The sequence below is a fragment of the Chiloscyllium plagiosum genome, chromosome 24 (assembly GCF_004010195.1).
Source record: "Chiloscyllium plagiosum isolate BGI_BamShark_2017 chromosome 24, ASM401019v2, whole genome shotgun sequence".
NCBI classification, from domain to species: domain Eukaryota; kingdom Metazoa; phylum Chordata; class Chondrichthyes; order Orectolobiformes; family Hemiscylliidae; genus Chiloscyllium; species Chiloscyllium plagiosum.
In genome coordinates, this window is record NC_057733.1 from 21,946,525 (window position 1) to 21,971,480 (window position 24,956).

The 24,956-nt window shown below is 42.5% G+C and overlaps 1 protein-coding gene across 1 annotated transcript in view; it reads right to left on the minus strand.

The window, feature by feature from the left end:
- The window catches only part of LOC122562061 (Na(+)/H(+) exchange regulatory cofactor NHE-RF1-like), a 99,559-nt gene that overhangs the window by 20,369 nt on the left and 54,234 nt on the right, over nt 1-24,956 (minus strand). The window contains exons 2-3 of the mRNA XM_043714534.1: nt 16,826-17,005; nt 11,862-12,015 (exon numbers count right to left, since the gene is read on the minus strand). Of these exons, the coding sequence (XP_043570469.1) occupies nt 11,862-12,015; nt 16,826-17,005 (334 nt within the window). The remainder of the gene's footprint in view (nt 1-11,861; nt 12,016-16,825; nt 17,006-24,956) is intronic.

The window sequence follows — 24,956 nt, forward strand, 5'->3', positions numbered from 1 at the left end:
CTCCATGGTTCCTGCGTTTACGGACTGGCTGTAGGACACTGCTGCCAAAGCAAGGATTTCCAGACCGGACCCACCATGCAGCTACCACTAAAGGCAACACCAAACCCACTGCAACGGCGTCATAGCAAGGAGGGTCAGACAGATCCAAGCATCTGACGCTGAAACCGTTGCCTCATTATCATCATGGAGATGGTTTTCTGCTTAACTGCCACTGTGGTGTGGGCTTTGCCTCCAGAGTATTTGTACCTGATATGGTGATGCTTACATTAGCTCCCATAACACAAGATTCTGGATCATTGCCAATTTTCAGCTTCCCCAGACAGACAGAGGATCAGGACTTCTGCACTGTCTCAACATGTTTTTGCAGAGTGAGAAAGGAGGTGCTGAGTTTTTGGGTTTTTCTTTTAGGGGGGAAAAAGGGACAAAGGGACAGACAGCAGTTGAGGGTAGTCAGGAGATCAGCCAACCTCTTCCATAGACATTTTACTCCATTGTGCCATGTGAGGTGTGGGGGTTGAATGAGAGTGTGGGCACTCACTTCAGACATGATCAGGATTTCAATGAGTGCCAGTCCTGTAGTTTATTCTTATCTTCAGTGTTTGAACAATGTAAATGTCAATCTCTCCAGTTTCCTCTCTCTTCCCAACATTCCTCATCACAGATGGCAGATTCAGAGAGCTCAGCTTTAATGTACATACTAATGCTGTGAGAGATGTGTTCAGAATCACTGTACTTCTGACCCCTCGTTATCTGCAGAAAACATGTACCTTTTAAACTCATAAAGGAACAGCAATAACTAGTGATCCTTGGACACTGCAGTGTTATCACAGGTACCAATAAGGCAGGTACATCTTACTCAGCATACCTTATGACCATGAGCAGACAGACTGACTCACGTCTCTCAGAATTCTGCAGAAATGATGCAATCAAAACACATGCAAAACCAGCCAAGTTTGAAATATCAAGTTGTCTACTCCACCCTCTCCACACAGCCAGGTACAGACACAGTTGTAAGTATAACTAAGTCAAACAGGTAGGAACTGACCAAAGCTTGTTCACTGGCCTCCCTGTCCAAGCGAGGAAGCTGTTGAGTCTGGTGAGACTTCTTCAGAGCGGACAAGGGTTGGAAAAAGATGATTTTATACTGTTGGCGAAGGGGTATGAGGAGCAAGTGGAACAGATGATGATGGTGCTCAAAAAGAGAAAGGGAGTGCTAACAGTAATAAAGGAGCAATTGAGATGTGCAATAGGTGTAAATGATATGATCTTGTCATCCTCTAAACGTTAACTCAGATTTTCTCTCCACGGATGCTACCAGACCCAAGTTTCTCCAACAATTTTTTTGTTTCAGATTTACAGCATCCACAGTATTCTGCTTTTATTACAAAATATTTGGGTCTGTTCTAGACTGAAAGATACACACACACTCTCTGTAAAGACTGCTGCATGCAATAGTAGAGGAGGTTGCAACTGCAGTTAAATCTCTCATTCAGAGATCTCAGTCAGACAGGAGTGGGCAGAATTCCCTCCAGGTACAACAGCCAATGCAGACACAAGCTGAATGGCCTCTTTCTACATTTGCTGATTCCATGAAAGGATTAACACTTTCCTGTTTGCTCCCACAGACTTTAATAATCCCCTTTCTCAAACGATATTCCAAAGTTCAGTTTTAAGGATTATGGATTTTGTTTCACCATCAAGTCATGACAATCTCCTGTTCAAACACCTTTCCAAGGTTAAAAATATTTTCTGTTTCAATTCTCTTTGCAATGATCTTAAATCTGCACCCTAGCTGACTGGCTCTTGTTTCGCCAAGGTATATCCATTCTCTCCAGTACATAGTTCACCAACAGCTTGAACAGAACTAACCAGCCCACCAGGAACACCATCTTAATTTTGATTTTTGAAGAATGGGAAACACATTCACTGCTCTGGTGTCTTCTGGCATGAATTTGGCAGCATGGTCGCTCAGTGGTTAGTACTGCTGCCCCACAGTGCCAGGGACCAGTGTTCGACCACCTTCAGGTGATCGTCTGTGCAGAGTTTGCACATTTCCCCCATGTCTGCATGGGTTTCTTCTGGGTATTCCGGTTTCCTTCCACAGTCCAAAGGTATGCAGGTTAGGTGGGTTGGCTATGCTAAATTGCCCTGTGTCCAGAGAACTCTACATTAGGTGGATTAACCATGGGAAATGCAGAATTACAACGATAAAGCGGGGGGGGTGTCAGAGTGGAATGTTCATCAGAGGGTGGTGTGGACTTGATGGGCCAAACAGCCTGTGTCCACACTGTAAGGATTCTATGATTGCTGTGAAAAAGGCTTGCAAACATGCTCTTTGCTAATGCCTCTATCACCTTCCTTAAGGTTCCAAGAAACTGGTCATCAGCTCCTACAATTTATTTATATGAAGTCCAGCTAACAATTTAGCAAACTCCATAGAACTGCACAGAATATTAGACCATAGAAACAGTTCAGTCGAACCAACTAGTCTGTGCCAATGTTTAAGCTCCAGAAGAACTTCTTCCCTCCTCTTCATCTCACCCTGTCATTGTAAGCTTCCATTTCCTTCTGCCTCGTGTTTTTTTAAATCTTCCTTCTCTTCATTTGCAAATAGATTAATTTACCTAAACCACTCCCTCTGAGAATGAACTCTATGTTTCTCACTGCTCATTGGGTAGAATTTCAGCTGACTTCCTTAATGAATTAATTAGTGACTATGCTAATGGCAACGAGTTCTCTTCTATGCCTCAAATGGACACATCTTCTGTAATCTGAAAAGCCTTTTTCAGATCATCCTTCAGTTTATTAGGCACAATAAGATTTTGTAGCCTCCTCCCTATCATTCCTTCATTATAACACATCCCACACTCCCATCTTTAGAGCCTCTACTCCCACTTTAAATGTGCCTTTAGAAAGCTGCTTGGTTAAATTTTAAGAACACTTCAAATTTCATTTTATACCATACTCCCTCAGTCTTGGCAACCTTTCAGCATTATCTTTCCTGCAACTGCAAAGCACTTCAAACTTCAATGTTATCCCTATTCAGCCATGGAACACCACCCAGCCTTCCACAGTGTCCTTTTCCCAGCTCGCACTGTTCCATATTGCTGCTTTATTGTTTCATCAACCAGCTTCACTGTTTAAGATGAATAGGTTATGCTTAAGCTCATTTGAATTTCATCGAGTCAGACAGCATGGAAATAGACCCTTCAGTCCAACCAGCCCACAATGATCATAATCCCAGACTAAACTCGCCCCACCTGCATGGATTTAGCACATACTCCTTCAAACATTTCTAATTCATGTACTTCTAATCAAAGTAAAAATGTTATACTACTGAAATGTAATAACCAAGAAATCTATAAGTAAATCTTGAAATAAGCCTGAATCTTAGGGGCAACTGCAAGATCCACACTACTCCCAGTCCACAGTTTTAGAATTAGAGTTAATACAGAGTTACTGTAGATGAGTCATGTGACTTTTCTTTAGAACAGTTCTGAAGAAGAGTCACTCTACTCAAAACATTAACTCTGTTTTATCTCCACAGATGCCGCCAGACTTGCTGAGTTTCTCTAGCAATTTCCTTCTTCCTTTGTTTCGGATCTCCAGCATCTGTAGCCCTTTGTTTGAATTCAGGACATGCTTGTAATTGATACAGGGGCTGTGAGGAGAGGAATAGTAGGATTAGTCTGACAGAAAAAAGGTCACAGGCACTATGGATTGAACACGTTCTTTTGATGTTGAAAATTCAACAGTTTATGGATTGGCCAGGATTTGCTTCTGAACAATACCCTGCTTCTTTTAAAGGAAAGAAATTAGACAAACTGAAGTGAAAGGTCAGGGCCTGTAAGATACATCACAAGGTGGGGAGGGAAATAAATTAGAAAGCAATGGTAAATGATGCCAAACCTCAGTCTTGAAAGCCTCTGGATTGTTCAAGAAAGGGAATATTTAAGGGAGGCAATGATTAGATTACATTACATTACATTACAGTGTGGAAACAGGCCCTTCGGCCCAACAAGTCCACACCGACCCGCCGAAGCGCAACCCACCCATACCCTCTACATTTACCCCTTACCTAACACTACGGGCAATTTAGCATGGCCAATTCACCTGACCTGCACATCTTTGGACTGTGGGAGGAAACCGAAGCACCCGGAGGAAACCCACGCAGACACGGGGAGAATGTGCAAACTCCACACAGTCAGTCGCCTGAGGCGGGAATTGAACCCGGGTCTCTGGTGCTGTGAGGCAGCAGTGCTAACCACTGTGCCGTGCCGCCCACAAATGCCACCGTGCCGCCAATGATCTCTCCTGTTTTGAATTCATGGGCAATACATAATGATTCTAACACATGAACCAGCGATAACAATCCTTGAATGTTTCCAGATCCAGGGGTAAGGTTATTAAGAAGCTCCTGCTCTGAGAATGTGTGAATAAGATCAGGCTTTGATGTGATGTCAATAGTCAATATAACTCACTGACACCTTTCATCTCACCTGGCATTTGCTAGCCTAGCTAAGACTAGTGGAAAAGGGGGAGAATATGGACTTAATTTTGCAGGTGGTATTGAATATCAATCTGCAGCATTCAGAGGCGCACTGCAAACAGCAGCCAACATTTAAATGGGCTAAACCAGCAGGCCTTAACATGCAAAGTGACAGCTGCAAAAACCACCGATCACAGACTGCACAGCACAGCCACTTCCTCAGAACTGAACACGTTGCTGCTCTCTAAAACACTCCAGGCTACTCTCCCACATCTTACTCTCTGTAATCTCATCTAAAACTCTGCCCCCAGTAGATTAACTCAAAGTTAGTCCCATTCCTTTATCATCCCTATGTCTGTTAACCTTAAAAATCACACAACACCAGGTTATAGTCCTATAGGTTTAATTGGAAGCACACTAGCTTTCAGAGTGTCGCTCCTTCATCAGGTGATAGTGGAGGGCTCAATCCTAACACACAGGATTGAGCCCTCCACTACCACCTGATAAAGGAGTGACGCTCCGAAAGCTAGTGTTCTTCCAATTAAACCTATAGGACTATAACCTGGTGTGTGATTTTTAACTTTGTACACCCCAGTCCAACACCCGCATCTCCAAATCATGTCTGTTAACCTTATTTGCCTCCTGCTTAAGAAGTGTCATGATTTTAAAATTCTCATCTTTGCTTACACATCCCTCCATGGCTATGCCCTAGCCTATGTCTTTCAGCATTCCAGACTCAGATAACAGTGTTCTTCTCACTCTAGACTCTTGTGCTCCCACTAATTTTAACTGTTACACTATTTTTTGGCAGTGTCTTCCATTGTTTAGACCCCAACCTCTGAAATTTCCTTCCTTTGTCTCAACCCTGGTTTTCTTCTTTGGAAAGGCTCCTTGAATTGGCCGCCTTTTGCCACATTTTTTGGTCATTCGACACAATACCTCAACATGGCTCAGAGTCAATCTGTTTCACAACGCCCACAGAAAGCATTGCTTCACTTGTTACAATGCAAAAAGCATTTTACAGCTTATTTTTACTTTTCCTGATGTTAAATGAAGGATGGCAGTGGCATGGGACTTGAGGCAATGAAAAAAGGGACAGTCTGCACTAATCCCTTATACATAGGCTAATATTCACCCCTTAACCAAGATCATCAGAAGAGATTAACTGGTCACGATCGCTTGTTAGTAAAGCAACGTGCAGATTGTCTGCAGTGCTCCCCATACAGTGACTACACTTCAAAAGTCTTTAATTTGTGTGAAACACCAGGAAATGCGGAGGTTGTACAAGGCATTACATAAATTGAAGACTTTCAGTTCTTCCTCCTTCATTCCATGTCCTCTCATTTGTGGGCGGCACGGTGGCGCAGTGGTTAGCACTGCTGCCTCACAGCGCCAGAGACCCGGGTTCAATTCCCGACTCAGGCGACTGACTGTGTGGAGTTTGCACATTCTCCCCGTGTCTGCGTGGGTTTCCTCCGGGTGCTCCGGTTTCTTCCCACAGTCACAAAGATGTGCGGGTCAGGTGAATTGGCCATGCTAAATTGCCCGTAGTGTTAGGTTAAAGGGGTAAATGTAGGGGTATGGGTGGGTTGCGCTTCGGCGGGTCGGTGTGGACTTGTTGGGCCGAAGGGCCTGTTTCCACACTGTAAGTAATCTAATCTAATTTGAGTCCATTTAGTATTCTAACAACTTTAGGGTACAAACTCTTTTGAATTAATTAATTATTTTCAATTAATTCTTAAAGATGACCCTGATTGACATCTTCAGAAAATCGACAAGAAACAGTCAGTAATACATGTAACCTGGTTTCTGTTATTTGAATTTCCAATAACTGATAATGGGAGGTTAGGCAGACCATTTTCAAACCTTCATGCTGTAACATCAACAGCCAAACTCCTGTGGCTGACTTTTAAAGTCAATTTTCTTCCGTCACAGCAGGGGTACTACGATGGTGACCAAGAACTAAAAGATCAAATCAAAGACCACAGTAAAGGAGGACATTGGAAAATGCATATTCGGTCATAGCAAGAGAGAAACCTTGAAACCGAGGAAGTCCACCATCTGCTGCTCAATGTCTTGCAGACAGCTCATGGCAACCCATCTCTCTTTCTGTATGGCTGGCACTCTGTTCTGCTGTAGCACCCAAACTGTACAAGGTCCACTATCCACCCCTCTGTTCTCTCAGAGCTGCTGAATTGCATCAGTGCCACATAGTCCTGGACCCACCTCTTGCTGTTCAAATCCCTTGCATCTCGTATCTGGGTGCTGATGGATCGAGACCAAGAAAAAAAAACCCCGACATGACCGAGCACAGTTGTCTTTCGTGTCCTCTCTGCAACATTCAACATTTCTCCTCACCTGTTCTTTGTGCTCCAGCCCTGTCACAGTAAGATGATCAACAAAAGACAAAAAAGCCAGAGAGCAGCGGAGGAGAATTTATCCAGCAGCAAGTTATGATGATTGCAAATTCCCTTTCCATAAGGTAAACTCAGGTGATTATCTTACTGTGACATGGTAGGTGCACAAAGAACAGGTGAGGAGAAACGTTGAACGTTGCAGAGAGACATGAAAGATAACTGTTCTCTGTTATGTCGGATGCTTTTGGATGGTTTCGATCCATTAGCAACCAGATACCAGGGATTTGAACAGGAAGAGGTGGATCCAGGACTGGGTGGCATTGATGAATTGTCTAATTCATTTGAAAGCTAATATTGAACCTGAGTTTACTTTATGGAAAGTGCAGTTGTGATCATCATAACTCCTTGTCAGATATATTCTCCCATGCTGTTCTTGGTTTTTTTTGTGTTAAAAAGAAAACAGAAAAAGAAAGCAGTGGTTTGTTTGTGGGGCCAGGCCTGGACATTAATTGCAGGTGAGATCTTAATCAAAAAGTTCTACAGGCGCTTCGACACGATGGGGGAGCAGATGTTTGACCATTCATGTCAGTATCTGCTAACTGGTTCCAGCAAGTTTGGGAGAGACCTTACACTCCAGCAATTGGCAGATGTTGAATGGTAAGGGGAACTCATAGGGAAAAGGTCAATCTGACGGGAGAGGCTGATTTTTCACCTGGGTTTTCCTGAAGGAGTTTGGCTGTTGATGTTACAGCATGAAGGTTTGAAAATGGTCTGCCTAACCTCCCATTATCAGTTATTGGAAATTCAAATAACAGAAACCAGGTTACATGTATTACTGACTGTTTCTTGTCGATTTTCTGAAGATGTCAATCAGGGTCATCTTTAAGAATTAATTGAAAATAATTAATTAATTCAAAAGAGTTTGTACCCTAATGTTGTTAGAATACTAAATGGACTCAAACTCTTAACATTCACCTCTACCTGTGCTTTTGTTTTTGCCGCTGTTTACCTATTATTTATTTATCTATGCTATCTGCCTGTATTGCTCGCAAGACAAAGCTTTTCACTGTGCCTCAGTATACGTGACAATAAATTCAATTCAATTTTTATTTATCCCTCAGGCTGTGTTTGGCTGCCCTTTGCATGAATGGCACTGAAAACAAAGGTTATTGGATTTACACAATGACATCAATTAGGTTTCTTCATTCTTTAATTTTGCTCTGAAGTTACTGTATTGTTAATAAATTGTTACATCTTTTGTTTAAGCTACAAACCAATATCAAGAATTGACTATTCGCAGAGTCTGGGATTGGTTGTTCAAAAAAAAGAAGACAGGTTAGGTCCCACAGGGTCAATTTGGAGGGTCTCTGATGGTTTTAATTTTACCGTGTTGTGAATACAGAGGTAGAAAGGCTCATTTGATTTGGCTGCCTGTTTGCCGGTGTGTTGCAACAGCAACTTCACCTGCTTTCAAACTGAACTCAACATCACTGGTGCTGAACCTCTCTGTTACACACAAATTACACTTGACTTCATTAACCCGCAGCCCAGTCACACTTGTCAGTGCAGGCTTGCCCACCCGACACCTGCACAACCCAAGTGTTGTACTACGTTAAGAGTGCTGTAAACAGCAGTACCATTGATCGCATCAAGGATTAAAAATAATCACTAAATTTGAGAAGCTGAATATCTTCAGATCCTTCACTCACTTGATTTGACAAAAAAAAAGCAGGAAAAATTTGGAGTGAATGTATAGCATCAGAATGGTGAGCACTTGGGTGCTACAGGTGAAGAGGAGAGGGACTGCCGATAGATCCTGTTCCCTTGCATATTTGGATTTCACATTCCATAACTCTGGAACTAAACTGCTCATAACAGATTTTAGATAACCAAGCTTCAAGAAAAATAATCCTGAAAATAAAATGTGAATACTACACTTTGTATGACAAAAGAGCCCGAGTCTCAAAACCACCAGCTTTCTTTCTCTCACCCAAATTTACAAGGCCCTTACCACTGAGCTCAATGCATAGCAGCATATGTGCCACACCCTTGAACAAAGACTGTCCACAACATCACAACTGCTTGAAAAACTTTAATCTGTTTACTTATAATGCATTCAACAGGATTATTTAAAAATCGTCAATGTGTTATTCAGCTACAAATTTAAATGAACTTCCTAATGCAATCTCATCTCTAATACAGGCCAAATATTTCCAGAAAAACAAGGAAATGGCAAAGATACAAAACTGATCAAACATCCCAACTGTGCTAGGTTTCCAGCTGGCGATGTCTCTGTGGGTGACTCAGTGTTTGTCAAACTCAGTTCCATTAAATAGAGATCAATGAGTATAACAAAGGATTTGTCCTACACCTCCCAGTTAGGATCTGCTTCATCAAGAGAATTTAAGATATAACTTCTCTTGGGACCACTTTAATCCATGTGTTTAGTCATCTCTAGCTTTCATTAAGATAACTGGAGGGGAATCAGAGTTAATCCCACTATGAACTCTCCTAATCTGCACAGACACCAGATTAGATTACTTACTTAGTGTGGAAACAGGCCCTTCAGCCCAACAAGTCCATACCGACCCTCCGAAGAGCAACCCACCCAGACCCATTCCCCTACATATACCCCTTCACCCAACACTACGGGCAATTTAGCAGGGCCAATTCACCTAACCTGCACATTTCCTCCGGAACACCCGGAGGAAACCCACGCAGACACAGGGAGAATGTGCAAACTCCACACAGACAGTTGCCGGAGGCGGGAATTGAACCTGGGTCTCTGCCGCTGTGAGGCAGCAGTGCTAACCACTGTGCCACCGTGCTGCCCACCAGCAGAGGCTATTCTTTAATCGGTTTACTTATAAAGCATTCAACAGGATTATTTAAAAATCGTCAATGTGTTATTCAGCTACTAATTTAAATGAACTTCCTAATGCAATCTCATCTCTAATACAGGCCAAATATTTCCAGAAAAACAAGGAAATGGCAAAGATACAAAACTGATCAAACATCCCAACTGTGCTGGGATTCAATTAGATCAGAAATCCTGGCTGATGACAAGTTGAGACATTGTTAATTGCATGTCCCTCCCCACACTCTTCGACATTGCATTATACACTAAATCAGTCAGGCTCAGTGACGAATCCTTCTGGGCAGGACACACACACACACACCTCTATTGTGGGCAATCCCAACCCTGGAAAGGAAAGAGTCAGGAAGTGCAACTCCAACAGGATTCGCCTGCTCACCAAATGTGTGGAACACAAAGCAGTCATTGCTAACATGCCATTCCACCAAAAATATAATTCAAAACATCTCAGAGGTATAATTCACAATCAAAGCACTGGAACAAGACTGACTACATCATTGTTCGATTCCAAGACAAAAAGGACATCGTCATTAGCAAAGTGATGAACAGTACAAATGACAGGAGGACAGATCACCGACTCATCCACCCCTCTATGTCCATCAAATACCAGCTGAACATTTATTCCTCAGACTGAGCCTTGCTCAACTCAACTTTGTCCGCAGGCTTGGCATTCCCATCCATCGAGAAAGGGCTATCCCCTATCTTTATCCTGGCACATACATTACTGCACAGAGTAAGGGGACAAGCACACAGCATTGTTGATAATATGCACACGGCCTAGCCTTTGGTTTCTCAGACACTATACTTCACTTATGTGTAGATGAACCACCAAGGGTTTCGATATATGTAAATTTATCAAACCCCTCAACTTGGGAGAACAATTTCAGCAATGCTGGAGATCAGTGGGTCAGACAGCATCCAGGGAGAGCAAGCTAATGCTTCATCAGAGCTCTTCATTGAACGATAGCTTACTCTCTCTCTATAGATGGTATATTGCCTGCTATGATCTCCAGCATTTGCTGTTTTCAGTACAGATACCAATGTCTGCAGTAATTTGTTCCGACATCTTAGCAGCGCTCCTTCCTTCCAAAAAGGAGCTCCCAAAAACAGCAGCCTGCTCATGGAGAACTTCCTGAAGGACTCCCAGACCAGCTCAACTCCTAAACAAGGGGCACCAAGTACCTGGCAATTTCCAGCTCATCCAGTCAGATCCAGCTTCACCATTGTGCCCAGTAACACTTTAAACTCTCAGTGCACACAGATTCCTCTACCACGGAACTCTTCCTCTATTTTCTGTCGACACATTTCACCCTGCTTAAATTAACAACCTTCAATGCAACAAAAAAAGCTGGAGAGTCTGGAACCAAGACTTAGACCATCAGCACAGATTTAAAACCTCATGACCACTTTGATAACCAAAGCACAGACCAATTGGCCGCGCCTGGAAGTTACTTCATTCCTGTTTACTGGATTCCCACTTCGGCAGAACAGCTTCTCTTACACAACTTCCAAACCAGTCCCTGCATGCGTATGTTCTGATCAGCAACGTAAATGGGCACAATGGCTATCACAGTCTCTGGTGATTGAAAAGCACCCAGCACAGGGCCGAGCAGAAGAAATGACACACTCAACATTCAGAGTGGCACAACTGCAGCTGCTACAAACTTCTCGTATTCCACTGGGACAGTGTAAGGCAGCAGGAACATCAAGTCCTTGGCCAAAACCCACACAGCTCCTCTTATTCTCACCCACAAGAGGAAGAGAAGGGGTACTGACCCACTCCACAGTCCCAACTGCAAAGGCAATGACTCAAACTGATGTGATAACTGGGTGATATTGAGCATTGTCTGTCACATTGCTGGGCCAAATTCACCTAGAAACCAGGAATAATTTGCTTTGGCCCTCAACCTGTTGTTTCCTCAAGATGGGAGCTGAGTTCAGAGACGTGAAAGTTCACGGTTATCTCCCCCAGCATGCAACTACCAAATGATCAAGACACCCAGCTCAACCCGAACTCCTTCATAAAAATCACGAAGCTGAAATCAGTAAAGAAAAGAAAGTAAACTAGTATTTCCAATCTGGACTATAATATCCAAAAGAGAACAAAGTTGCAGTTTGGCATGGACAGCTACCCCAGTACCTGTAAGATGTGCAACTGATGGAGGAACGTTGCATTTCTTGAAAAATTCATCTGTTTCTGGATCGACAACCAACAGCGAGGTCTCCGTACCACCTGTCTTAATGGCTGTCACCACATCAGAGTGCTGCTTCCCTTCAACGCTCTCACCATTGACCTGTAACACACACAAACACACGGTCCATCAGATTTGGGCAAGACATGGTGTGCTAAAACACACAAAGTTAGAGACAGGCATACAAATAAAAATTAGAAACAACATATATTTACTGGGCTGAGCCAGCAATTATTGCCCATCTCTAATTGCTTCAGAGCTAATTTCTTGAAGTGCTGCAGTCCTTGTGGTGTAGGGACACCCACAGTGCGGTGGAGGTGAGGCGAGGTTACAAGATCTTCACCCAGGATATAGCACTCGTGGGGCCAGGATTGTCACTGAGTAATACAAGGACACAGATCTGTCACTGTTTAACACTGAAGGTCCAAAACTGTAAGATAAAGATCTTTTTTTTCTGAAATCAATTGTGGGCATTGCTGGCTATCTGGGATTTATTGCCTATCCCTGTTACCCTGAGGCGGTGGTGGTGAGGAGCTGATTTCTTGACTACACTGCAGTCCACAAGTTGGAGGTAGACCCAAAATACTCTAAAGGAGGGGATTCTAGGATTTTGGCAGTGACCGTGAAGGAACAACAGTATATTTCCAAGTCAGGATTGAGAGTGGCATGGAGGGGAACGTGTTGGTGGTGTCCAAAAGATCTTTGGTAAATTTCTGCAGTGCATCTTATAAATAGCACACACTGCTCCACTGAGCTTCAGTGGTGGAAGGAGTGGATGCTTGCGGACGAGATACCAAAGTAGTGGGCTGCTTTGTTCCGCATGGTGTCAAGCTTCTCGAGTCTTGTTGGAGCTACACTCAGCCAGGCAGGTGGAGAGCATTCCATCACATTCCTGACATATGCCTTGTAGATGGTGGACAGGCTTTGGGGAGTCAGGAGAGGAGTTACACACCGCAGTATTCCCAGCCTCTGATCTGCTCTTGCAGTCACTTTCTAGTTTCTGGTCAATGATAACCCCCCAGGACACCGATAGTAGAGGGTCGCAACAGTGGTTAATACTGCTGCCTCAATGCACCATGAACCAGTGTTCGATTCCACCCTCAGATGACTGACTGTGAAATTTGCAGGTTCTGCCATATCTGCGTGAGTTTCAAGGGATGGTGGCTAAATCGTCTCTTACTGGAGATGGCTTTTGCCTGGAATCTGTGGTATAAATGTTACTTTCCACTTGTCAGCCCAAGCCTGGACAGTGTCCATATCTTGTTGCATTTGAACTCCTTCAGTATCTGAGGAGTCACAAACAGTGCTTAATATTGGCTAACATCCCAATTTCTGACCTTATGATGGAGGGAAGGTCACTAATGAAGCACCCAAAGATGGTTGAGCCTAGGACACTACTCTGAGGAACTCTTGCAGAGATGTCCAGGAGCTGAAATGACTGACCTCCACCAATCATGATCATGTTCTCATGTGCCAGGTATGACTTCAAATCAGCAGGCTGTTCGATCTCTGCTATCAATTGATTCTAGTTTTGTTAGGGCTCCTTTGTGCCACGTGGGTGAATCAGACATTGGTGTCAAGGGCTGTCATTCTGACCTCACCACTGGAATTCAGCTCATTTGCCCAAGTTTGAACCAAGGCTGTAACAAGGTCACGAGCTGAGTGGTCCTTGCAGAACCTAAACTGGGCATCACTAAACTGAGGTGTATTGCGTTTTAGCACTATTAGTGACACTTTCCATCACTTTATTAATGATTGAGAGTACACTGATTGGGCGGGTTGGGTTGGGTTGGACTTCTCCTGCAGCTTGTATACAGGGCATTCCTTGGCAATTTTCCACATTGTCGGGAAGATGTCGGTGTTTTAACTGCACTGGAAGAGCTTGGCTAGGAGACTGACATGTTCTGGAGTTCAAACCTTTCATACTATCGCAGGAATATTGTCAGGGTCCATGGCTTTTGCTGTATCCAGTGCCTCCAACTGTGTATCGATAAACAGAATTGGTTGAAGACTGATATCTGTGATGCAGGAGACCACTGGAGGAGGCCGATATGGACCATCCACTTGATACTTCTGGCTGAAGATTGCTGGGAATGCTTCAACCTTCTCTTTGGCACTGATGGGTTGGGACCTTCCATGATTGACGATGGTAGTATTTTTAAAGCCTTTTCCTCCAGTGAGTCAATGAATTCTCCACCACCATTCATGACTGGATATAGCAGAACTCAGACCTGATCTGTTAGTTGTGGGATCACTTATTGTTTATGCTGTTTGGCATGCAAATAGCCCTGTTGGTTCACTTCATCAGGTGCTGTTTTTGAAGTGCCCTCTACTGAACCAGGGTTGATCCCTGGCTTGATAGCAATGGTTGAGTGGGGGATATGCTGAACCATGAGGTTGAAGATTGTGCAATGCTGCTGCTGATGGCCCACAGTGCCTCATGGATGCCCAGTCTAGAGCTGCTAGACATGTTCGAAGTTTGCCCCATTTAACACGGTGATAATATGACATAACACGATGGAGGGCATTCTCAATGTGAAGGCAGGACTTAGTGGTGATCACTCTTACCAATACTGTCATGGACAGATATATCTGCAGCCAGCAGATTGATAAGGATGAGGTCAAGTATGTTTTTCCCTCTTGTTCATTCACTCACAAACTACCACAGACACAGTCTCGCTGCTATGTCCTTTAAGATTCGACCAGCTCAATCAGCAATGCTACAGATAAGCCACTCTTGGTAGTCGACACTTAAATGCCTCACCCGGAGAGCATAATACAACCTAGACAGCCTCAGTGCTTCCCCAAAGTATTGTCCAACATGGAGGAGTGTTGATTCATCAACTGGGGGAGGATGCTATATGGTAAGCAGCATGTTTAACCCAAATCCATGAGACTTCGAGGCAGAATCAACGTTAAGGACTCCCAGGGTAATTCCCTGCTGACTATATACCACCGTGCTACTACTTCTGCAGGATCTCTCCTAGGACATACCCAGGGATCGTGATGGTGGTACCTCAGACATTGTCTGACAGGTATAATTCTGTGCGTATGACTATGGCAAGTTTGACTCATCTGTGATACAGCTCTCCCAACTTTAACACTAGCCCCCAAATATTATTAAGGACTACTTTGTAAGATTGACTGTTTCTCCCATTACCTTTTCCAGAGCCTAGGTCGATGCCAGGTAGCCCATCCAGTTTCATTTCTTTGTTGAGACTCCGTAGTGATTGATACAACTGAGTGATTTGCTAGACCATTTCAGAGGACAGTTAACAGTCAACCACATTGCTGTGGGTCTGGAGTCACACACAGGCCAGACCAGGTAAAGATGGCAGATTTCATTCCATGAAGGACATTAGTGAGCCAGATCGTTTATTCCAACAATTGACAATAGTTTAATGGTCATCAGTAGATTCTTACTTCCATAAAATTTTTTATTGAATTGAAATTCTGCCATCTGCTGTGGTACAATGTGTAGCCTTCCGATACTGTCATAGTATAACACTGTCATAGTACAATACTAGTGCACCCAGGCCCATCGTGAATAATGAGATCAATTTGAAATTAATTAAGATCATATGACTAGGCAAATGTTGACACACATTAATACCTTAGAGCCCTCATTGCTCCTCAGATTTCCCATGAGGCCTCTGTTAGCTGTTACCTGTAAGCACCACAGTTAGATTTTACTCTTGGGGGTCTTTTTGGTTGCCTTCTGTTACTCACACAGTGACGTGACCAAGAGGAAGCAAGTGTGTCCTTGGACATGAATAGCCTGCAGCAAAGTTCCAGATATTGTTCCCTCACTCTGCACCACAAACCAGTGCTTATTTTAGCAGAATTGCACACGACCACAGATATACCAACAGTAAATGTCACTTCAGGCACAGAGTCTGCATTAAACCGAAAATTGAAAAAGCTGCAAGCATTCAGCAAAACGCATCGTCTGGAGAAAAGAAAAAGCAAATCTGTGCTTCATGAAGACAAGTTCCCAGTCGGAGAAAGGTAGAGCATTTAAATAAAGAACAGGAGAAAGCTAAAAGACAGAAGTGGCATGCAGAATGTGACAAGGGGATATAGTGAAAAATCAAAAGCAAAAGGGTTGAAATTAGCATCGTTCCCATTAGCTTCCCCCTTGTAGATGTGTTTACTTAATCTGACAGAAACCAATCAAAGACAGAATCAGAATAATTCTTGCAGGGTTCATCTCATTGAAGACATTGCGTGAATGGAATTTTTGACAGCTCCACTGATAGTTTGAAAATACTCCAATGGCAGAGAGACACTAATATTGCGAAATGACATGGTACACAATTTATCAATGCCTTTTTAAGAAGGTTTTGGATTCCTGAAATTTGATTGGCAGTGCTGCTGGTGACCAAGGAAATGTGATATGTGGCTTACTCTCAACCAATGAGGTACAGTGTGGGTAAAGGAACACCACTCACAAAGTTCAGGGCAAAAAGCAATGACTGGTGACACTAACTGCAGAATATCACTGCCCACAAGCTCAGGATGAGGGTCCCTTCAAGCAATCAGACAAACCACCTTGCCCCTATCCAAAAGGGACAGCCGAGGCATACAAAGGCCAATCAAGTAGTGCCCACAGATCAGACCTGAACTGGTTGATCTTTATCAGGTAAAATTTATTGAGTCTAGGGGCAAGAGTGGACTAATTCAAGAGCTTATTCAAAATGTCTTCATGTGTGGCAAAGTCTCCAATCCTGGATCACCACCCACCGACTGCTACTGGTAAGGGCAGGGATAGGCTCCATCATAAAGCTTTCCCAGTTGAATATTTCGATAAAACTGCCCTACTACACTCCCAGGCAAAGACATGCAGGTACGCACAGGCGGACAGAGACAGCGGAAGAGAGAGCGAGAGATAGACAAAGTGAAAGTGGGGTACCTCAATTATGCGGTCCTGAGGCAGCAGTCCAGAACGTTCTGCAGGAGAGTCAGCATCCACAGCCCGGATATACTGACCAACCTTTGACTTCTCACTGTGCAGATTGAAGCCATAACCATTAGAGCCTTTCTGCATACGACAGAGACGAGGGCGCAGTTCCTTTGTGGGGGCAGACACTTCCTGAAATAACAAGACCAAATGTCCTTATAGCCAGCGTTCAGGGACAGTGCAGACGTCACAAACAGTCAGAGTATCATCAAGTATTTTCCACATGAGAACAGTACATCTAAAAAGCACTGCAGTCAAAGGGAATAGATCACCTTCTCCTCTATTCAATGGATGGTCTCAACTTGGCAGAGACAGGAAGAGAGCACATATTGTTCACAAGAACCATATGACTTAAGTTGCTTAAGACTCAAAACGGAAACAGCTACACAAAATAAATAAAAACATTTATGTATGAGTGTTCTCTGTGCATTATAGAGAAGATGGTCAGTAGGTATTGAGAGATGATACTTCTCTCAATGGCAGAATCCATTCCTCAGCAATGACCCACCAGAAATGCAGCAATCCCCTGGCACTGACCCTCTGATTGGGGAGCCTTCTCTCAGCACTGACCATGATAGTGCAGCATTCCCTCAAGCAGTCCCTCCTCCAACAGCACTGCACCAACACAGCAGTGACCCTCTGATTGTGCCCTTCTCCTTCCTGACTGACCCTCTGATAGCATAGTACTCTCTGAAGTATATCCAGTCTGAGAAAGTAACACTTAATCAGCAGTGAACTGGTGATAATGCAGTACTTCCACAATGCCAATCCTCCATCAGTACATCCCTCCCTTAAGTATGTTACTGGTGGTTCAGGATGGATAAGGAACTTGACTCTGTCATGGGATCTCACCCACAACTTCAGACCCATGCCTGGCCAGGGATTAATAAAACTATACTGAAACAACTTAACTCTCCTGCCTTTTGCTCATCCACTTGGCTCACTGGGATTTTGCAGAGCACCCCAGTATCAATATCGGAATAAAAACTGGTTGTTAACCCATTTCTGTCTATATAATCAGTGACTGCTTATAAAGATGGCTATTGCATTCCTGTGAATAGACTTGGCATGCAACTTCTGGGTAGCTTCTCAAACATGGTCAGCCAGGCAATCAATCTTTCATGTACCTCAGGAGGGACTCGGTATTTTTTATTGTATTAGCTGTTACAGAGAGGACAATCTCCTGGAAAATATCCTACACAACAAAATTGCAAGTTACACCAATCTTATGAAGTCTGAAGAGTAGCAAGACTCGCAATGCTAACTCTGCTTTCTTCCCACAGATGCTGCCTGACTTGCTGAGTTTCTCAGTCAATTTCTGTTTTTGTTATAAACCATGTTAATAAATTATAACTTATCCAATGGGCCATTATTATCTGCAATACAAGTTTATTTTGTTTTGATGGTTACAACTTCCCTTCTCCAACCACCCAAAGTAGACTTGGTCACATGACTCCGTATTGAACTCAACTCACCCTACCAATACAATTTTGAAATTGCGGACAGTTACAGTGCAAATATTATTCTATATCGTTACAATAATCAACACCCCTAATTCTGGGTTATACAGGAAAAGTCTCTGGCCTGTAAAAAGCAGACACCAACTTGCATTTGTGCACTCATTAGTTTAAAAAAAAAGACTCCATCAAAACAGTGAAGCAGAAGTTATATTTCAGCAAAATGACCTCAGAAGACTCCCAAAAGGAATCTGTCAAGAGCAGAAAGGATCTGAACTCCTCAACCACTGATTAGGTCATAGACTTCCACCCACAAAGGAACTCCAATTTGCTAATTCCAACATTGGACACCATCTTGAACTTTGATATGTGTAAGTCATTGCTAATTACATTAATCTCTTGATCCTTTCCAATTCCATATTTCCTCGCATGTTTGGAGATGTGTGTTGTAAGATATCCCCCAGCGCTGAAAAGTGAGTGAAATAAACACTTTCTGGTTTACCTTTACCACACAATCTTGTGTCTGCCCTGGCAAACTCAGAGTACACATGGGGGGCGTGGGTATGCACTCTCATGTCTAATCGAAAACAGAAGAAACTAAAATAATACTCTAAAGGACAGATAGTGAGAATAGGCAGAAAGATTAGTTTTAAAATTTGTAATCTCTCTGTGACATCAGGAATAGTTACACACTACAGTATGTGGTCCACAAACTGGTCTTTTAGCTTCCAACACACAACTTATATCAATCCACTGAGTCACATCCCACTTCAATAGAATGATTCTCCTCTTACACAGATCTATCTACTCGGAGCCACTTTTTTATATTTACCAATCAACCTATTCAGAGATGTTACTGCACACCTCTAGCGCTGCAGACGTGAACTCAGGCCTCCTGACCCAGAGGTATAGACACTATCACTGTGCCACAAGAACCCCAAAACTTCCATATAGATGTCTAGATATTTTTTCATCAACCCATCTCCAATTGACGACTGTTACATAATTGAAGACTCAAGATCCTGTGACACAACTTGAGGAATATTCACCTCACAGCAACATGAAGTCTTTACTCTTATCTAGCTCCATATCGTACCAGCTCTGGCATTGTCTGATCAAGGCTGGGAGGACAGAATTTTACTTTCTAAGGAAGCTTCTATATCACTGGAAGGCATTTGGGTTTTGTTTTGTTCGTATAATGAATGATGGGGAATGTTACGCCCACACATAAAGCAAACATTTCTTGTACCAGTTACCTACTGGTCTTTATCAGGTTGATGGGCGTAGAGATAAGCAGCCAAATTCATGTTCTTAATGGTAACAGATAACTTGCTGGTAGCAGCAACAGCCAGAACCCTCCACATTCAACCACAAAATAAGTTTAAATCAAAGCCTCTCACAGTACAAGATAAAGGTCATTTGGAATATTATGTTTGCCCTAGTTCTTTGAAAGAGCTACTGAATTATATCTAGTCCTTTGCTCTTGCCATCATAACCCTCTAAATGATTATCTCCAATTGGTGACCCAACTCGCCTTTAAACTGCTTCCACTGCTCTTCCCAGTTGCGAATTCCAGATGATTGCTAGTACATACTAACAGAGTTAAGTGTCTCTCACGAATGAGAACTGGTAACCATCAACTGACCCTCTCCCCTCAGCCCTGCCATCCATACATCCCGTTGGGAAGACCAGGTTCCTGGCCATGACAAAACTGTGACATAATAGTCAACTAAACTGCTGACAGGCTGGATTTGTGCTAAAGCTGAGGAACAGAAAGATTGACAAATTAATATCATTCCCAGAGCTCATTTTGCAAATCAACAGCATCCAAATGCCAGCACCAATTCCTTCCAAAGTTACCTACACTGCTCACTGGAGCTTTTAAAGTCATCTAAGGCTTTAACAAAATCCCTGCTAGGAAATTACACTGCTTCTGAGCAGAGTCATAAAAGTGACATGTACAGGAATCAATTTCAGATATTTAGGTTCCTTGGTCATTAAGGGAGTTGACAAAGATATAATCTAGATGATTGATCCTATACAGAAAATGCCTGGTCAGTCAGGAACCCACTGACAGGAGGTTATCCTTTTGAGTCCTTGGTCCTGACTCCAGCCCTAAATATTCCCAAAAATCAGGGAACGCAATCCCATTATTCCGCACAACATTGAGGGCCGAAGTGCCTGTACTGTGCTGCAATGCTTTATGTTCTATTCCTAAACAGTTCCCATTAACAAGAAGTTGTGTTTGCATGACACCATCATTCATTATAATTACAAAACAAAACCCTAATGCCAGTCAGTGATATAGAAACTGTTACTTACAAAGTAAAGTTCTGTCTACATAGCCTTTATTAAACATGCTGCATGCACATTAATGATAATTCTTAGCAGAGAAACATTGCTTTACCTTTTCTCCTAAAGCTGAATTGTAGCTCAATTACCAATAGTTGTGGGATAATCTTTAACCCAGTAAAACAGAATTGTAATTTTTAAATCTGTAAATGTTTTCAAAAATGTTTGAAAAGCCCAAGATTGTGCATCAAATGTAATTGTCGATTGTAATTTTCTTGGCTAATACAAAATACTAGTTCATGTACTCTGGTGATCCTTGAAATAGAAGCAGTACCAACAAGTTAAGAATGAAGCCATATCGCTAGCAGACAAATGAGAGCTGTAGACAGAGATTCAAGCTATGCTGAGCACAAAGGAAGATAGCTGTGGTTGTTGAAGGTCTGTTAATCTCAACTCCAGGACATCTCTGCAGAAATTTCTCATGGTAGTGATCTGGCCCCAAAATCTTCAGTGGCTTTATGAATGACCTTCTCTCTATCACAAGATCAGAAATGATGTTTGCTAATGATTCCACCATGTTCAGCACTCTGCACAGCTCCTCAGATAGTGAAGCAGTTCACATCCAAATGCAACAAGGCCTGGACAATATCGAAGCGAAAGGAAGGACCGCAGATGCTGGAGATTAGAGTAGAGAGTGTGGTGCTGGAAAAGCACAGCAGGTCAAGCAGCATTTGAGGAGCAGGAAAATTCAAGAAGAAGGGCTTTTGCCAGAAAAAACAATTTCCCTTCTCCTCGGATGCTACCTGACCTGTGCTTTTCCAGCACCACACTCTGGACAATATCCAGGTCTGGCTGACAAGTGACATTTGCACCACACAAGTGCCAGGCAATGATCTTCAACAAGAGAGAATCTAATCAACACCTTTGACATGCAATGGTATTACCATCATAGAATCCCCCGCTATCATCCCGAAGTCACCATTGACCAGAAACTGATCCGGATTTTATATTTAAATACAGCGGCTACAAGAGCAAGTCGGAGGCTACATATTCGACAGTGAATAATTCACCACCTGACTCCAAAACGTCTGAACAAGGCACAAGTCAGGAGTGGATTGATGAAAGCAGTTCCAACAATATTCAAGCAGTTTGACATAATCCAGATCTAAGCAGCCCACTTAATTGGCTCCACATTCACAAACATTCACTCCACCCTCCATCAATGATACAGTAGCAGGAGATTGTACTATCTACAAAATGCACTGCAGGAATTCACCCAGACTCCTCAGATAGCACCTTTCAAAACCGTTACCACAGCCATTTCAGAAGACATGGATAGCAGCTACATGGAGACACCACCACCTGCAAACTCCACTCACCATTCTAACTTGGAAATATGGATTGCTGTTCTTTCAGTATCCACTGGTCAAAAGCCCAGAACTCCCTCCCACAGGATGTGAACAAAATGGACTGCAGCAGTTCAAGCAGCAGCTCACCACCACCTTAATAAAAGGGTACGAGGGCGAGGCAATAGGTGTTGGTCCAGCCCATTGCCAAAAATGAAAACAACAGGCTATGGGATGAAGATAGTCAGCATATAGATGCAGACTCAAGGAAAAAAAGAGAAAGCAAGAGGAACACAGCAAATTCTTGGAAGCAAAAGAAGCAAATAGTTCTTAGGGAAAGGTCAGATTTTCTGTTTGGTAGAAAGCATAGAATCTCTCAGATGTCTAAAGATGTCTAAACCTGGAAATCTGTGAATAGCTTTAAAATGCTAAGGGCTAGTTGCTTTTCCAGAAAGAGCCAAACTGCGAACCATGATTTTGTTGATTGGTCATTTGAAAAGTAACTTTGAAAGCTACACCATTGGAAATATTGTGACCTGAGGGCGAAAGGGCTCAAAAAAAGTGAGCCTGGTTGATGATAGACTTGTCCATGAAACTCAGACATAATTCCTGACTAACTTTGCATAAATAAAGGATAAAATATTGTTGGATTATGCACCTACAGTGTGCAATACTTGTGTGGAGAGTGGTACAGATGCTAGCGGTTGCCTAAGACATACTTATGAACCATCAACTATTAAAACAAAGTTTACCTTCTTATTAAAATATTCTTCCCTGATAATTCATGTGTCATCAGCATTGGTTCTGATTTGTGCTAGAGTAAAAACTATTATTGTGTTGAAGTTAAAAACTACAAAATGTGGAATTTTATCAGCAACTTCTTTGGGTAAATCTGGTAAAGTTGACCATTTAGTTTTATGGTTTCCCCATAGGAACTGCCAGGAACTATCTGACACCACAACTCGTTAAAGCTGCTTATTTGCACTAAATGTTCAGTCAACAGGGACAATATACTCCCACAAAACCTCCCATACCCGACCTTCACCACCTCAAGATTCCTCATCCACGCAAACTGGCAATTATTTCAGCCTTAATTAATGTCTCGCATGATCAAAATTCATGAGAACTCACGACCAACAATCACACCAACCACGTGAGCAGTCAGTGGAGTCGATGTGCAACCCACGAAACAAGGAGGAACTGCATGAGATAATACTCATGCCCAGAGAGGATTAAAGACAGGTCTCCTTGGAACAGACACAAGGCAGCAAAAATGTGTTTTTCCCTTCAGTGATGTTGACACAAGCTGAAACGTTAATCAAAAGATCCGAGAATTCTCTGCATGTTAAACGTGGGGCCAATTTAGGGGCATCTCGGCTAGAAAGGAATGGTTCTCACAGACTCAGAGATATTCCCATCTTTAACTAACAAGGCACGAGGTTTAGGGCACAGTCCATGTCCCAAGATGTTCATCTGTTATCCAACGAAATTAAACTAAAGCATGCATTTGGTGCTTCACAAAGGGAGAATTTTGGCCAGTTCAAAATAGGATTAGGACAAAACATTCCACAGAGCAGTCAAGCTTAACAATTCCTGGAGGCACAATGGTCACTGTGACATTCGGTACAAACTGCACATTTCAAAACATGTGCCTGTGTCGATGCCAAGCAACCACAGGTCTGTGAAGGGCCAAGTTGAAATAGAACCTCAGTGATCGAGTTATTTATTTTCGCAAGTCTTGGTCAGCCATACCAGGGAAAAACTGACCTACCTTACAGCTTCATAAGTTCTTACAGCAAGGAGACAGCCATTCCATCCATTTTGTCGGTACCAGTTCTTTTAAAGAGTTAGCAAATAAATATCACTTTTGTGCCCTTTGCCTGAAAGTCTTTACTGAACCTTCATTTAATATTTTTTTTAAAGTAGTGCATACCAGACATGTTAACAGGGATTAACTTTGCACAGCTATGGAATGGGCCCAAATCTAGCCATGTCATCACAGTTAACTATCTAGTGGTGGAACACTTACAACTAAAACAACCTAAACATTGATACAAACTAAGAGCTAACTTTATAAAGACAGTGTGTGATATGCCCATATTGAGCCAAAGTTTGGGTTGGGGTAAGAGGTGGGCAAACGAATGTTCTAGAACCACAAGATCTTGGTTTGTATACAACACTCCCAGATGGTACTGATGCTGATAAAAACTTATATCAAGCCACAGAAAGAGGCAGTTTATCAAGATCTTGTGCAAATTTCAACTTGATCAAGCTACTTTTTTCCCCTCACTCAATTTTGTGCAAAGTTGCCTAAATATGTTTCAGCTTTAAAATTTTTGGCAATGAACATTTAAACAGATAACACAGCTAGAACTTGTGATTTTTAAAAAAAAAATCAATCTACTCATATGTTATGACACAGTTCTGGTGCACAACGGACCTAAAACCAGACATTGAGTCAGTACCAGTGCAGCACAAGATTTTTCAAAACTTCGTGCGAATTAAAGCCAAAATAGGCCACATGCACTTTTTGCAAGCTAAATGATACCACATACTATCAAATTAATGGTTTATGTATTACCCATCATGCAAATCACTCATGGGTATTAATAATAATTAAATGGCCCTTTAAAAACTTATGAACATTGTAATTGTGAAAAAATATCAATTAGCACTTGTTTGTAAAAGCGTTTGATATTAATAATTTTAAAAATAGAATTTGATTAACAAAGTCTGGAGAAACGGAGGTTGTTGTTATCGAAGAGACAGTTGAGTGGAAATTTGTCAGAAGTATTCAAAAATCACAAAGGATCTGGAAAGAAGACAGGGAGAAGCTATATCCATTGATCTAGAACCAAATGGCACAGATTTAAGCGACTGCCAAAAGCAGCAATGGTATCATGAAAAAAAACTTTACACAACAACTGATTAGGATCTCGAATGTTCCTCCCAGCAGTCCGGTGGAGGCAAATCCAATCATGGTTTTTA